Genomic DNA, 15,234 nt, shown 5'->3' with positions numbered 1-15,234 from the left:
GCTTCTCACGGGCATCAGAGTCAACATGGCTTACCTCCAACCACCGCCGATTGTTTCAGAGACGGATGGACTCTCTCCATTCAGATCCTTACAGCCCAAATGGGCGAGCGTGACCGGGCAACGACTGGGAGATGAATTCAGCAATGTGGGATCCACTGACCTGCGTGCCATTGTTTCGACAGGTCACTTCCCCGAATCCGTAACCTCAGGGGTGATTACCATTGGAACGGCATTCCTTCTCGACGAGCTCCATTGACTGGGATTGGCTGGAGACGGGGTTAGCTGTGTCAGAGAAGCGATTCTGGGGCTTATGGGAAAAGAAAAGCTACTATAACGATCGCCGAAGTCTCGAAAGATACGTCACAAGGGAATAATAACGTAAATTAAGTCTTGAGTCTCTGGGTATATTTGTAGCAATAGCCAACAATACATTGTCTGAGTCAAAATTAATAATAATATATTTAGTCATTTATCATACGTCTTTATCCAAAGTGACTTACAAATGAGGACAACAGAAGCAATCAGTTGTAGTATTAAAACAACTAAAAACTAAAACTGTATAAATACTACATATATACGTTTTAAAGTTTAAATAAAAATATTGACATTCACACTTATGCATGACAATAATACAGAATCTGCATGTACAACAGGGTTATTATATTCACTTAAACCCATAAAATAAAATAACTGTCACAGTGCATTCTGGGATATCTCAAATGTACAGTACTGTATGTAACAAATGTATGTGATGCTGTCAATGAAATGCATCAATCTCACTTCAAATGTGATTTACAGTGTGTGTGTGTGAGCGAGAACACAGTCAGTAAACAACAGAAAACAGACACAACTATAAACACTGACTTTCATTATCTGCTGGAGCTGAATGCTAATCAGAAACATGACTTTCAAAACCTAGCATTATGTACAATCTTAGATCTTCTGGCTAATTTTGTGCATCATTGAATCTCATCAGAGTTATTGATTCAGCTGATAAGGGTCGATAACACATCAAAAAAAGCAAAGCGGCTTGATTTAGCAGAACACAATCTAATGCCGTCAACTCAAACCACACAAGCAGATGTTTAGTTAGATCCGAAATGCTAATTCCTACTTGTTTGATCAAATGGCGCAAGTATTACTTGAGTGAAGAGTCGAGGAACCACTTCAAAACAAACCAGGAGGTTTTGATTTGGCAGCACATTTTAAGTCTCGACTTTATTCAAGCACCAGATTAAACCCAGAGGCAAACTGAGAATCCATGTAGAATCATATCTTTAACAACAAAACACATGCATGCAAATGAAAGGTGACAGGTTGAAGGAGATTCGAGACCTGGCAGAAGGGTTTCTGTCTCTCATCAAAGGCCATCCAGAAGACGAGGACATCTGGAGGCGTGTCTGCTTTCTCTAACACTGATTGTAGATGACAGGAAACTTCAGCTATAGGTCAAGAACATTAGGAACTTTCCACTCACCGTGCACCGGTTTAAGAACGAACGTCACACCGGTTTGCATTTGAAAGATGAGACATGCTAACATGCATATCGACTCAAATAGCGCAGTGGCTAAGACACACGTCTGTGGTGTGGGAGACCCGGGTTCGAATCCACTGTGAGACACCAATGCGTCCCTGAGCAAGATACTTAACCCCTAGTTGCTCCAGAGGCGTGTAACCTCTGACATATATAGCAATTGTAAGTCGCTTTGGCGTCAGCTAAATGAATAAATGTAATGTGAATGTAAATAAGCATCTAAACTGGTCTGTTCTGCTGGTTTAAGAGGGAGCGGGAAACTAGCTAAAATCAGCTTAAAAAACACGTTGCAAGAACGTTTCGCTTGCATTTCACTTATGTTTTAAAAACATCAAGTTATAAAATGTTATAGAAACCTTTTTTTTTTTTCTTGTTCTTGGTTATGCGAATGTTAAGGGAACATTCCGTTTTCTAATTTTCCATTTGATATAATATTAAATATTGTATATAATATTAATATTCTACAAGCAGTAACATTTGAATGTTAAAATGCTAGACAAACATCAAAGTTTAAGGGAAAAATTAAGTTAAAAAAACTTATTTTTTATTTTTTATTAAATATGTTGGTTATGTGAATGTCACTGGAACATTTCATTTTAATGTTACTTTTTATTCTACGGTCGTTCTAAAGTATCAACATTTCACAAAATTTTAAACGAACATCCAACTAAAAAAGTTTCAGAACAAAGCATACGGTGAGTGATGTATATGTAACGTTTTGAGAACATTATTATGACCTTTGAACTTTGAACATTCTATAAGTGTGACTGAAGCGCTGAGGACCTCGCCAGGACATCAGGGAGGCTCTGAGAACACTCATTCAGGGAAGCGTTTGCTCGGCCTGATTCTAAGCAAAGCTTCAATCAATCACAGACTGTATTTGCGCAACAGAAAACAAACAACAGCTGAAATTGCTTTGTTTCAGTCGTTCACAGAGATTCTTGTCTGGCGTGATTTGTCACTCACTGCCCCTGTGTTTAACAACCGTTCTAATACTGCAGGACATTAAAATGTAATTGCCCCACATATCAGAGCTAGAGAAGATATCGGAGTACTTGTTTCTGACCAGAAACACAAATTGGTTTCTATGGAGAAGCTCACCACTTTTACAATCACAAGCCAACGCACGGCTCTGGTTTGGCTTCTGCACGCGGAGGAATCAATGGCATCTGCTCTGAACTGTGTCGTGTTCGGCAGGATTCTGATGCACCTCGGTACAAAAAATACTGTCCAAAATGCCTTTCAGTAAGAATATAAAATATTTTCTATATCATATTACTTAAAGTATATATATTCCATAATAATGACAAAATATATTTGCAACTGTTTTTATATATATATATATATATATATATATATATATATATATATATGTGTTGGCATTAATAGCTGAATCTTGTACAGTCAAAATTATACTTTGTGACAGCTCTAATTCATAACCATGAAAGCATCTGATGCAGAACCAGGCATCAGCAGAGCATACAACATTCAGAAAACAGCTCGGAGAATTAAATGTGTACATCTGCGAGTCCTGAAAAACTATACATGATCTGTCTGTCCTACTGTTGAGCCCTGATGCATTTCATGACTTTTTCTAGATTTTCATGCCTCTGTCATCAGATGCATGTGTGTGTGTGTGTGTGTGTGTGTGTGTGTGTGTGTGTGTGTGTGTGTGTGTGTGTGTGTGTGTGTGTGTGTGTGTGTGTGTGTGATCTATCAGATGCTAACACAGCTTCTCGTTCACCACCGTCTGACAGATGTCGCTGATTTACTCTTCCTGGATTAGATTAAAAAAATCATACCTCCAGAAAACTGATCTGAAATCAGTTCCAGATCAGATTAAGTTGAGATTGTTCTACATGTCACACACGGCTATGACTGCTGTCTCCTTGATGAAAAGCACTTTTGAGAGTTTGAAAAATATACTAATATTTAGGGACAAATGCAGGACAGTTATTTGGATGCAGTAATATATATATATATATATTTATATAAAAGGATATAAATACTGACATAATTAGTTTATTTCATTTTTGGTTTAGGCTACATTTTCATTTTAACATTGTTTTATTTTATTTTATAAAATGTTTCTTTTTTTTAATTTTACGATTCTTTTTTTCTTTTTATAACATATTTCACTACTGTCAGTATGTTCGAACTTAATACCAATTTCATTGCATTTTTAGATCTTATTTTTATGATTATTTTCATATTTGAAAGTCATTTCATATTGAACATTTTAAAACTTGTTTAAATTAAATTTGTGCAAATTCATTATAATTAGGAAATATGGATAATTGACAAGATTCAGGTCATTAATTAAGGTGACGAGACTCAGACCAGAGCACTTTATATGGATTACGGACTCATATTTTAGCCAGAAGCAAAGTTAAAATCATCTTAATGCTGGATGTGTTTCATCTTTTGTCTTCTCCAGATGTTGACTGATGAGTGCTGTGGTGTTTTTATCAGCTCTCATTCTGACGGCACCCATTCACTTCCATTGGTGAGCAGGTGTGTCGTCCTGATGTATTTGTTTCTCCAGAATGAGATTGTTGAGGAGAGCTCTTGGGTGATAAAACGAGAAACAACATCCAAGCAAACCAACCCTTGTGTCTCCATCTGTAACAAACCCACAGCTTTAAATTCCTTAAATACGACGTTCCTTCTCACTCGCCAAACAATCTCTCGCTCTCTCTCTCTTGGTCTCGATTGCTGTGTGAGCTAACCAAGATGTTGAAAATGCAAATATTTTCCAAATGTGTGGGGTTTTGTGGTCTCAGCTGTGCCACACATTGGTGTTTTATCAATGCCTCTGAATGAGTCGGGACACACAGTCTTAATGAGAAGATGTTTGGAGTGTTTGAAGACGGCTCATGAAGGCGCCCTGTAGTTTGAGCAAACAAAGCGCCTGGAAGTCAAACAGCTGTCGAGTATTGAGCTGTAAATTATTGCTCCGTAAACTATTTGTGTGCAAATAGCTTCATAAACGATACAAATCAGAAGCCGGTGGTCAGACTTAAAACAGACTTCTCTTCAAAGACGTGTTTGTGTGAGCAGTTGAAACTGAGAAAATGTCATTTTTGATGAAATATGAGTTATACGAGCAGACGCCAGCCGCTCCAAATGAGTCATTAGACCTGATTCAGTACAGTTTGGTGTTTGCATGGTGCAACGGTAACACTCTGATATTCTTGTAAGAACACAAAAACACAACATATATTGGGTAAAATAATAATAATAATATATATATATATATATATATATATATATATATATATCACTTGTTTTATACATATTTATTATTAGTATTTTTATGTTTATTTTTATTTTTTTGGCGTTTAATGTAGATTTTTCTATGATACATACAGGTTGGAAACTACAACAAAAACAAACAAAATAAAAATACAAATTTATAAATGAAAATATTCAGACAAAAGGGAGATGATGAAAACAAATAAAAGTAATGTTTTAATAATTTTTGAAAAATATAAATGTTAATTTTTGCTTTGATACACACAGTGCAGGATAAAAAAACAAGAACAAATAAAAGTAAATACATTTTTAAATAGAAAAAAAAAAAATATATATATATATATATATAAATTTAATACAATCACATCTATTAAAATAAATAAATAAATAATAAATTAATTCAGACAAAAGTTATATTTTGTTTTGTAAGAGAGTACAATTTAATTTGATATAATTTATTGAGGTTTTTAATGATACAATTAAAAAAGTAAAAATAAATTTTTAAATAAACATAATACATTTAATAAAAATTGATTTAAATGAATTCACACAAAAGAGAGATAGGTCTAATGATGACAGAAAAAACAGAAAATAGATTTAGATTTTGCAATCAATCGATATATTTATTTTTTTAATTGATATATAATATATTTTAATTAAATGTATTTATTTATCTGAAGAAAAAAAATATTTTTTATTATTATTGATATATAATATTTTTTAATTAAATTGATTTATTTATCTGAATTTTCTTTTTTTTTTAGATAAATAAATAAATTAATACAAAAGGGAGCTGCAAATGATATAAATAAAAATAGAAAACAATAATAAGGTAAAACCTTGCATGACAGACTTGTGAAAAGAAAGGCATGACACTTTCAGACGGATCTGATGCTCTCTGATGAAACAGATCACAGTGATTTCCCGTTCATCAGCACCAGACACACGCACCCGTCCCGTCTCTCCTGATGCTGTGCTCGCGGTCTGAGGTTCGAGGGCGGTGCTGTTCACCCATCATCCAGCGGCCAACATAAACACACACGCCGGCCAAACACACGGCACTATCTGTTGATCTGACGTTATTTACGGTTTACTCTTATTGTCCAGAACAGAAACTTATTAAAGTTCAGTTATTAGACGTTCTCGCAGGAGCAAGATGTGCCATGAATATAACCTTTCCCAGAGTCAGTGGGACACAAATGGATGGTTATGGTTATCTAGTGGAGTTGTTTGCAAAAGAAATGCTCTTCCCCTCCAGAAAGAGACGATGTAAGCGGGTTTCATGAGAATTATTAAGCGTCTTCGACATTCTCTGCAGTAAAGATGATTTGGATTAAGGGGTTTATGTGATGCACTCTGTTTAACCACAATTCATCTGTGTGTCTTCTCAAGTCATCAAGTTTAAGAGTTCCATAATGCCTTCACTACTTTTGCCATTTGCAGAGTTATTTTAGTTAATAAAAAAAAAAAAAAAAGAAATTAACTAAATCAAAACCATAAACAAAATTTGTTACATAAGAGAATTTTTTTTTTTTTTTGTGAAAAAATAGTTGCCACAGCAAAATGTCTTTTTCATTTAGTTTAACTTGAAGTACTCAAATAACTAAAACGGAATAAAAATACACATATTTAAAAGTATTTAAACGTGGTAAAACACACAATTTAGTAAAAATATAATATTAATCATTTAAAAAGTTATTTAGGAGGAATCTTTTAAGCCGATGCAAAATATCTCTAATCTTCATTTAGTTTAACTTGATGTACTAAAATAACTAAAAAAATAAACCGAAATAAAAATAAAACATATATATACATATAAAAAATAACATAACATTAATAACATTTACTAAAAATACTCTTTCAGTGATTTATTTATACACAATTTCTCAGGTAAACTTGATGCACTAAAATAACTCAAACTAAAACTGAAATAAAATTAAGAAAAACTATATAAACATAGTCAATATAAACATTTAAAACAAACAAATGGTACAAAAAAAAATACTAAATACTAAAACATTTTACTAAAATTATGGAAAATAGAAAATAAAAACTAATTAAAAATATTGATAAACTGTAATAGTATCTCAGTTGTATTAAAATAAAGTAAAGTCCAGATCAGATTTGGGTCATTTAGACTGAAACAAAATCTTTTTTTTTTTTTTTTAAATAGACAAAAGTCATTTAACATTTGTATAACATATCAAAACCTCGGTTTCATTCCATCGCACTTATCACTGCACAGTTTATTTATTGTTTTGTATTTCTGTGATAATATAAAAAACATCCCTAATATGACATAAATACACTTGAAAAACAAAGCTTGCAAATTTCTGTGAGATTGATGCAAACACTTGGCCAAGGGGGTCATAAAAATCAACAGCTAATATCACATACAGTTTAGCGTCCAAAGTAAATCGATCTTGTTTTAAAGGATATTTAGACATGTTCTGGAAAACAAGACACAAAAATCTATTTTTGCATTGCATCCAGCGTTTGTGACTCTTCTTCTTGAGGTTGCATTCATCATTGTGTTGTGTTGTCGCTGCAGGACTCATGACGGGGTCCTTCTTATCGGGCCGTCCCGTACCCAGAAGCAGATGAGCTCAGCGGGGTCTGTTCCTCACCACTAATATCAACCAGATGACGGAGAACCTCACAGTGAGTGTCTCTCAATGAGACAAGTCGTCAAAACTACGACTGTGAATCCGGCCACTGACATCTGGACGACGCTGTGTTTTCATGAATTCAGTATGAGATTATTATGAGGGACAGTACTGTGCTCATAAACAGAAACAGGCTTTGCCCTTAACCTCACAAATACCTACACAAATAAAAAAGATGTAAATATTTGTTATCAATTTCAAGTTAACTAAATATACTCTTCTTATCAACCAGTGTTACTTTAGTATCACTTTGATATTTCTATTTTTTTTTTTTTTAAATCGTTTTTCTTCATTTTTATTTTTTTATTCTAATTTTAGTATTTTTTAATTTCTATATAATTTTTATTAATTTGTATTAATTCAGTTTTAATTGTATTTCTTTTTTCCGACATCAAGTTAAAGTAAAACAAAGTTATCTTAACTTATTTATTTATTTGGTAAAAGTTTATTTTATTTGAAATAGTGGAAAAGTTTTTATTGTGCTAGTTTTAGTTAAATATAGTTTTGTCTTAGTTTGTAAAAAACTGTAACACAATTTTTTTGTATATATAAATATATTACCATAATCTAATATATTTAAAATATATAATCTAATAATCTAAGTCTGTTAAAAAAAAATGTATAGTTTAGCTTGGCTCTAATTTTGTCACCAATTCTTATTTATCATTTACTTATTAATTATTATAATAATAATTATTATTATTTTACAATTACAGTGGATTTGGGCGTGCACCATGACACTCAGGGTGAGAAATACAGCAAGTGTAGTGATACAGACGGAGAAACGTTTGGAGGAGTTCTGTTAACACTCTGCACTCTTAGACAATAAGGGTTCATTGGGGTTCTAAATAGAACCATAGGGTTCTTTACTCAACTCCAAAGAAACTTTTATTCTAAAAAGGTTCTATAATGACAAGAAAGAACCCTTTTGGCACAAAGGTACTTTAGGCTATTATTCATTTATATATTACATTATTCTGCAACATTTTGTATTTGTAATTAAATTATTGTTTGTAGTAACTTAATATCACATTTTAATCATGCTGATTTTTGGAGAAAACTCTTTGTGTGATATTGATTAACTACATAAAATGACATAAATATATACATTTTCTAACCCCCATATCTTGAATTTTGTGATCATTCACACACATTCATAAATGCATTTGATTACACCGAATAATGCAGTGAAAGAACAAACTCAAAATGCACACGCACACCAGTATGACTTCATCATGTAACTTTACATTAGCCTAGATGCTGCACTTTTTAGGCACGATGTCATGATTCTGCCCTCGTGTCATTGATTTTTCCTAGTCTTGAGGCAGGATCATGGCAGACCCGTGTTTTGTGTTCAAGCACATGGCCTTGCCTTTGGGCCATGTGCTTGTGTTGTCTCGTTCCCTTGCCCCGCCCCCCTTGTTATCCTAGTCGTGTCTTGATTGTCCCATCTGTGCCACCTGTCGTGTCTTGATTGTTTCCCCTATTTAGGTCTCCAAGTGTGCTCTGTCTTGCGTCGGTTCATTGTGATTTGTGTACCTCATATGTGTTCATCATTCGTGATTGTACCTTGTCCTTGAAACTCCTCGAAGTCTTTTGTCCTGCAGTGAGTGTTTGTTAGTAGTTAGTGTTCAGTCTTTGTTTACCTTGTTTATTGTGTTTTGTAGAATTATTAGTGTTTACCCTAGCCCTTGTTTTCCCCCTCGTGGGTTTTTATTTTTCCCCTTTTTGTGAATAAACCTGTTTGTGTTGTAAATCCTGTCTGCACCTGAGTTCCTCCTTGCCAAGATCCTGACACACGATTTGTTTAGTTTTTGAATATACTTGATACTGTTAAAAGGCACATCATTAAAACAAAAAATACGAGTTCACATATCACACCTAAACACGCGTGGAAAACGTAATTAGAACTAGCTACTAAAGTAGTTAAAAATGCCTATCCATATACAGATATGATTCACAAACTCCCAAACTGACTCAAATGATTCGCGATCCCGCTTTGAACTTCCAAACTGATTCAAATGATTCGCGATCCCCAAACCGACTCAAATGATTCGCGAACCTGCTACGAACTCCCGAAATGACTCAAATGATTCGCGAACCCGCTTTGAACTTCCAAACTGATTCAAATGATTCGCGATCCCCAAACCGACTCAAATGATTCGCGAACCCGCTTTGAACTCCCGAACTGACTCAAATGATTCTTGCTCCGAACTCCAAAAATGATTCGCGATCCCGCTCCGAACTCACAAACTGACTCAAATGATTCGCAATCCCCAAACTGACTCAAATGATTCGTGAACCCGCTTTGAACTCCCGAACTGACTCAAATGATTCGCGATCCCCAAACTGACTCAAATGATTCGTGAACCCGCTTTGAACTCCCGAACTGACTCAAATGATTCGCAATCCCCAAACTGACTCAAATGATTCGTGAACCCGCTTTGAACTCCCGAACTGACTCAAATGATTCGCGATCCCGCTCCGAACTCACAAACTGACTCAAATGATTCGCGATCCCCAAACTGACTCAAATGATTCGCGAACCCGCTTTGAACTCCCGAACAGACTCAAATGATTCGCTTAAACCCGCTCCGAACTCCCGAGCTGACTCAAATGATTCACGCTCTGAACTGCCAAACTGACTCAAATGATTCGCGAACCCGCTTTGAACTCCCGAACAGACTCAAATGATTCGCTTAAACCCGCTCCGAACTCCCGAGCTGACTCAAATGATTCACGCTCTGAATTGCCAAACTGACTCAAATGATTCGCGATCCCGCTCCGAACTCCCAAACGGATTAAAATGATTCACACTCCGAACTCCCGGACTCACTCAAATGATTCTGGTGCTTTGAACTCCCAAACTGACTCAAATTAATCATGCTCTGAACTCCCGAACTGACTCAAATGATTCACAATCCGAAGTTCCCATCCAAATCAAATGACCCCGCCAGCACTACTATTGGCTTAGTTCTCTAATTTCATAACATTTACTGATCAGCACTGCACAACAGCAAACATGTTATCATTCTTACACGTCATCGTCGTCTCTGATGGCGATGTGTGCTGGACAGCAGTTCCCTTCAATTTCCAACCATTCGTTCTGGAAGATCTCAAACATCAGTCAAAGGCATTATGTTTTCGTCTTCACCCTCCTTCTATTCCTTCCCCTTGTTTTCTGAAAGATACTTTATTCTTTATAACTGTCATCCTCTCCCACTCACAGCTGCTTGCTATCCATCCTGTGCTAACAGATCGCTAGTCTGAGATTTGTGTCTCTACCCGGTTGATCCTGTGAAATCACCCACAGTGTTCAAAAACGGAAAACAGGCGAGGTTAAACACCGGAGTACATGTATACGCCTGTTCCCTGTCTGATGCTTCATGGTAACACCAGATTATAGTTGCTCAGTATTTCCAGGGAAAGATCCCAACCTGCTAAAATCATTTCACAACCAATAAGATTTGTAAAAAATGATTGGAATATGTTGTTCAAAAAATGTCAGTCCTTCTACTCCCAAAAAAAATCATGCTTACTTTAATGTTTTACAATGTAGTATTTTTCTAAAGTAAATACTACACCATTCATTTTTGCATTTAAATATGAATAATTCACACATTTATTAGAAAATTAGATAATGGTTTAGTGCTTTAAAAATGTATCAATCATCTGCCAAATTCTGGTGCTTAAAGCAGGGAAACCTGTTCGGAAACAGTCATTATACAATTACAAATAGACACGAACATTACAAAAATCACAATCCGCAGTCAATAATCATTTCTCATCGAATGATCTGAACTGCTCTTTACTGTCATCAATCATTTGTTCAATTTTTATTCTCCTTTTGGAGAAACTTTTCAGACAAATTTGAGCAATTAAATAAGGGAATCGTCTTCCTTCTGTTGTTAAGCAGTTATATCTATTAAATACAGTCTCTCTCTCTGAGCTGTGTGAGTTACTAGTGCATTGCAGTCCGATCGGGATGTTTCTGTGTGAATAAATCCGCTGGCATTATCCGCCGGAGTAGAGCTCGCACTGAACAAATGATGGTGACACCAGAACAAAAGCTGCTTTAGAGGACAGCACACACACTGCGGACTCTGTTTTTCTCGCTCATATTTTTTAATGACAAAATGTTTGCCAGAAACATGTGGATTTATTTTGGGCGATCCGGGGTATAGTGATGGAGCTTAGATGGTTCCGGGCCCCAGGGCTTCAGACGACTAACAAAACACATCTTACTTCTGCTTTGCTGCCTGTGTGTCATGCCTTTCAGCCGAGAGCACGATGCTCCCCACAGCATTCCCTCCACGAATGAACTCCACAAATACTGCCGTACCCATCAATTAACATTACATTTCAGTTCAAACATACTTTTGGATTTAAATCTAACATTATTTTGACACATTCAATGCAACATTCACAGAAAACTAGTTTGTTAAACTTGTTAAAATAGTGTGTAGAATTACCTAAAAAGAGAAGTGCGTTCAGATTTTACAAATTATTTTGTGTATGAGTGAATTAAGAGAGTGAAAAAGAAAAACATGAGCAATGCTTCATATATATATGAACCGATAGAACCGACATTCCTATGCAACTTCCCAAATTTCCCTAAAAAGTGGATTGTATTCAGATTTCCCAGATTAATCTAGGAATTTGTGTTGAGTGAAAAAAATAAAATCGCAAATGAAATCTATTTAATTTCGAATGTTTAGCCTATAGAGTAATGAGACTAAATAGAAGATGGAGCTTCGAGCCTTCAAATCCATATGCATTTTACATCTCTGATCTCCATACATTAGAATTTTAGGAGAAACATCTGACACAAAGTCCCATGCACTGAAGCAGTATGGACAAGCATAATATCCACTGCAGTACAAGAGCGAATCAACCTAAAATCTCTTGTTTTTTTTCCCTTTAATTCCAAAGATAACTCTACACATGCCACAATCAAGCGAACAGACCACAAGATATTATAAACATGTGTTTTCCTCGAAACGTAAAGAAAGGCTGGATGGGCGAGCTGCTCGCTAGATTTAACTATGTTTCCTACTCGTGCTCTATTAAGATTGTGACTGGAATGGCGCAATAGGGGCACAATTTCCGTCCTTTGGGAGTGCGGCCTCAAATATGAGTTACGGTGAATATCGCTGCTTCATTTTAGGCAACATTCCCAAATGGGCTTCGAAGACAAGGAAGTGGAAAGCTGTTCCTGACACGGCCAAGAAACAGGCAATAAAAAGCCACCAGCACAATTCATTTTGTCATTTATAATGGGGAGATGGCGACGAATCTATTCTTTTCGGGTTTAGTGATCATTATGTTGAGAGGCGATGTGTGTTTAATGGTTTTTCAGGCTTCTTAAATACAGGAAACTGGAGTCTGTGCACTTGAAAACACCAACGATTGGGAACAAACCCAGATTAAACCTTTTCAGCAATGGACGTTTGCATAAATAATAATATAATAATAATAAAGCAATTAATCAGCAGGGACAAATCAATGCTACAGTAAATGCAAAAAATAAAAAAAATCATTTAATTGTGTTTTTTTTTTTTTTTTTTTTTTACTGAGGAGAGAAATTTCTTGTAATGCATTTATTGTAATGCAAAAATGTTTTGTCACTTGTAAATATTAATATAGAATATTATACAATATTATATATTTCATGTTTATTATATAATAAAAAAGTTAAATATAAAATACTAATAGATCAGTAAAAAATTCTATACAATATTATCAAATATTTTCTATAAGCATTATATAAAATTATATTAGAATATTGTATATAATACCATGTATTGTAAAATAAAGATTTATAATACTAATGTAAAACATATATAAACATAAAATATAGGATCTGTAATGTCAAATAGTAATATAAAATATAATATCATAGGCTGTATTTTCTGTTATTTTTTATAAATTTTATAAATATAAATGCACACACACATATAAATTGCTATAGTAATAAAGTATAGTATAAATAATGTATTACATAACTTAATTTTGTAAAGTTTTATTATAATATATTTATTTTATTTAAATTATTATACCAATATAATATATAACACATGGGTTTCAGACCCCAGATTCCCAAATAGTTATTTTTTTTCCTGCAAAAACACCCCAGATGTCAGTCAACTTGATATTCATTTATTTTACTTTTAAATTCATCGTATCTGAATAGAAAATATATCAGTGCAGCATGTCTCTGTAACATATCTAGAAATATATTCTTTCCACATTTCAGGAACTGAGGAAGGATCTCTTGACTCATACAGATGGTTTAGCAAAGTCGGAAAAAGAAAAGTGGCCCGGACGTCTACCGCATTCCTCACGGAGAACTACGGCTAGATTACAGCAAAGATGTTAACATGCGTCAGCTGACCAAAAACAAAAATACGACAGTGGTTTCGGAAGTCAGCTCATCTTTAGCCATCAAACATTCAGTTTTCAATCACAAGCTTCTACGAAGTCTTTCTCTTGGTTTACACTTCGTACAAAATAAACACATTTCTACCCGTTAGCGCTTCGGTTCCTTAGGAGACTATGACATATAATACATAATAATTTATTTTCAGTGTTCAAACAGACAGACCCAGTGTGACTGGATAGCTAACATACTCTAACAGATTCCAGTTGGCATTACAAATAAAAATCCTCGATTTGCGTTGAGCTCCTTCGACGAGTTCCTCCGTGGCATTTGAGACGACGCCGAGTCCCAAACTACAAATCCCAGCATGCTCGGCGAGCATCCTGCAGTCCTTTAGCGCGAGTCAGTGCACGTACCTCTGGGCTCGTATTTCAACTCTTAAAGCGAATATATTCTGCTGTGCAACCGATTCATTTGCAGGTGAACACCTCCGTCCTCTCGCTACAGGTGTTGCATTTCACAAAACAGCACCACTGGAATTTACAGTTGCATTGCCACACTTTGGTGTACTGATGCGTGTTGTAGCCCCGCCCACAGCACATGAGGTCACAACCGTCCGTGTGCGGCGATGTCCGGTTGCACAGCCGCCCCTGCGTCCCAACGCTGCCCGTTTTGGCGTCCTCATCGCAGTAGTTGGGCGAGCGCTCGATGTAGACCAAGTCTGTTTCTAAAGGCTTTTGATAACCGTGTGTCTTCTTCACTTTGAGGAAGGTGGGCTGTCGCAGGCGAGAGGCGCGGACCACCTCCACGTGCACCGCTTTGTTGTACTTGTCCTTCAGGATGTAGCCGATCTCGCGGAACTTGGGTAACGTGGTCCAGCAGGTTTTGGTGGTGCAGGAGCCCGAGACGCCGTGACACTTGCATTCCAGCTTCATCCGCTCTTCCAGGACCTGCGGGAAACAGTTAATAATATAAGTAATTATAATTATAAGTAATTCATAGATTTTATTAAGTTTAGTTTTTTATTTATTTTTAATTTAGATTTTCTTTTACAAAAAAAAGTGAATATATTAGTAATTAATATAATATATTAAAGGGCTCATGATAAATTTTTTCCTTTCTCTTTGGAGTGTAACAAGCTCTTGGTGCATAAAGAAGATCTGTAGAGTTGCAAAGGCTAAAGTCTCAAATCCAAAATATATAATTTATTAAATATTTGCAATATATATATATATTTTTTTTTGCATTGTACGATTATATATCTCTGGTCCTGTGTTGGTCCCCGCTTGATATCCACTATAAAATACAGTAACATTTTAGTGTAGGAATTCCAATTCTCACTATTAAATAGTTGTTTATAGCATGCCTAGAATTAGTTTATAAGTGCTTATAAAGCACAT

At 35.3% G+C, this 15,234-nt stretch overlaps 2 protein-coding genes across 10 annotated transcripts in view; both read right to left on the bottom strand.

Moving 5' to 3' along the window:
• LOC113066589 (neogenin-like) overlaps positions 1–15,234 on the bottom strand; it is a 1,074,835-nt gene that overhangs the window by 476,842 nt on the left and 582,759 nt on the right. The window lies entirely within an intron of this gene.
• Positions 13,506–15,234, bottom strand: part of LOC113066605 (protein Wnt-7b-like) — a 30,804-nt gene continuing 29,075 nt past the window's right edge. The window contains exon 4 of one of the 2 annotated variants that reach the window (XM_026238532.1): positions 13,506–14,784. In XM_026238532.1, the coding sequence (XP_026094317.1) occupies positions 14,305–14,784 (480 nt within the window). In that variant the 3' untranslated portion in view covers positions 13,506–14,304. The remainder of the gene's footprint in view (positions 14,785–15,234) is intronic. The other variant, XM_026238533.1, reaches the window with a different exon arrangement.

Source organism: Carassius auratus, chromosome 50, assembly GCF_003368295.1.
Source record: "Carassius auratus strain Wakin chromosome 50, ASM336829v1, whole genome shotgun sequence".
NCBI lineage: Eukaryota > Metazoa > Chordata > Actinopteri > Cypriniformes > Cyprinidae > Carassius > Carassius auratus.
The sequence above is the reverse complement of the archived record's forward strand: the minus strand, read 5'-3'. Positions and strand labels throughout refer to the sequence as shown.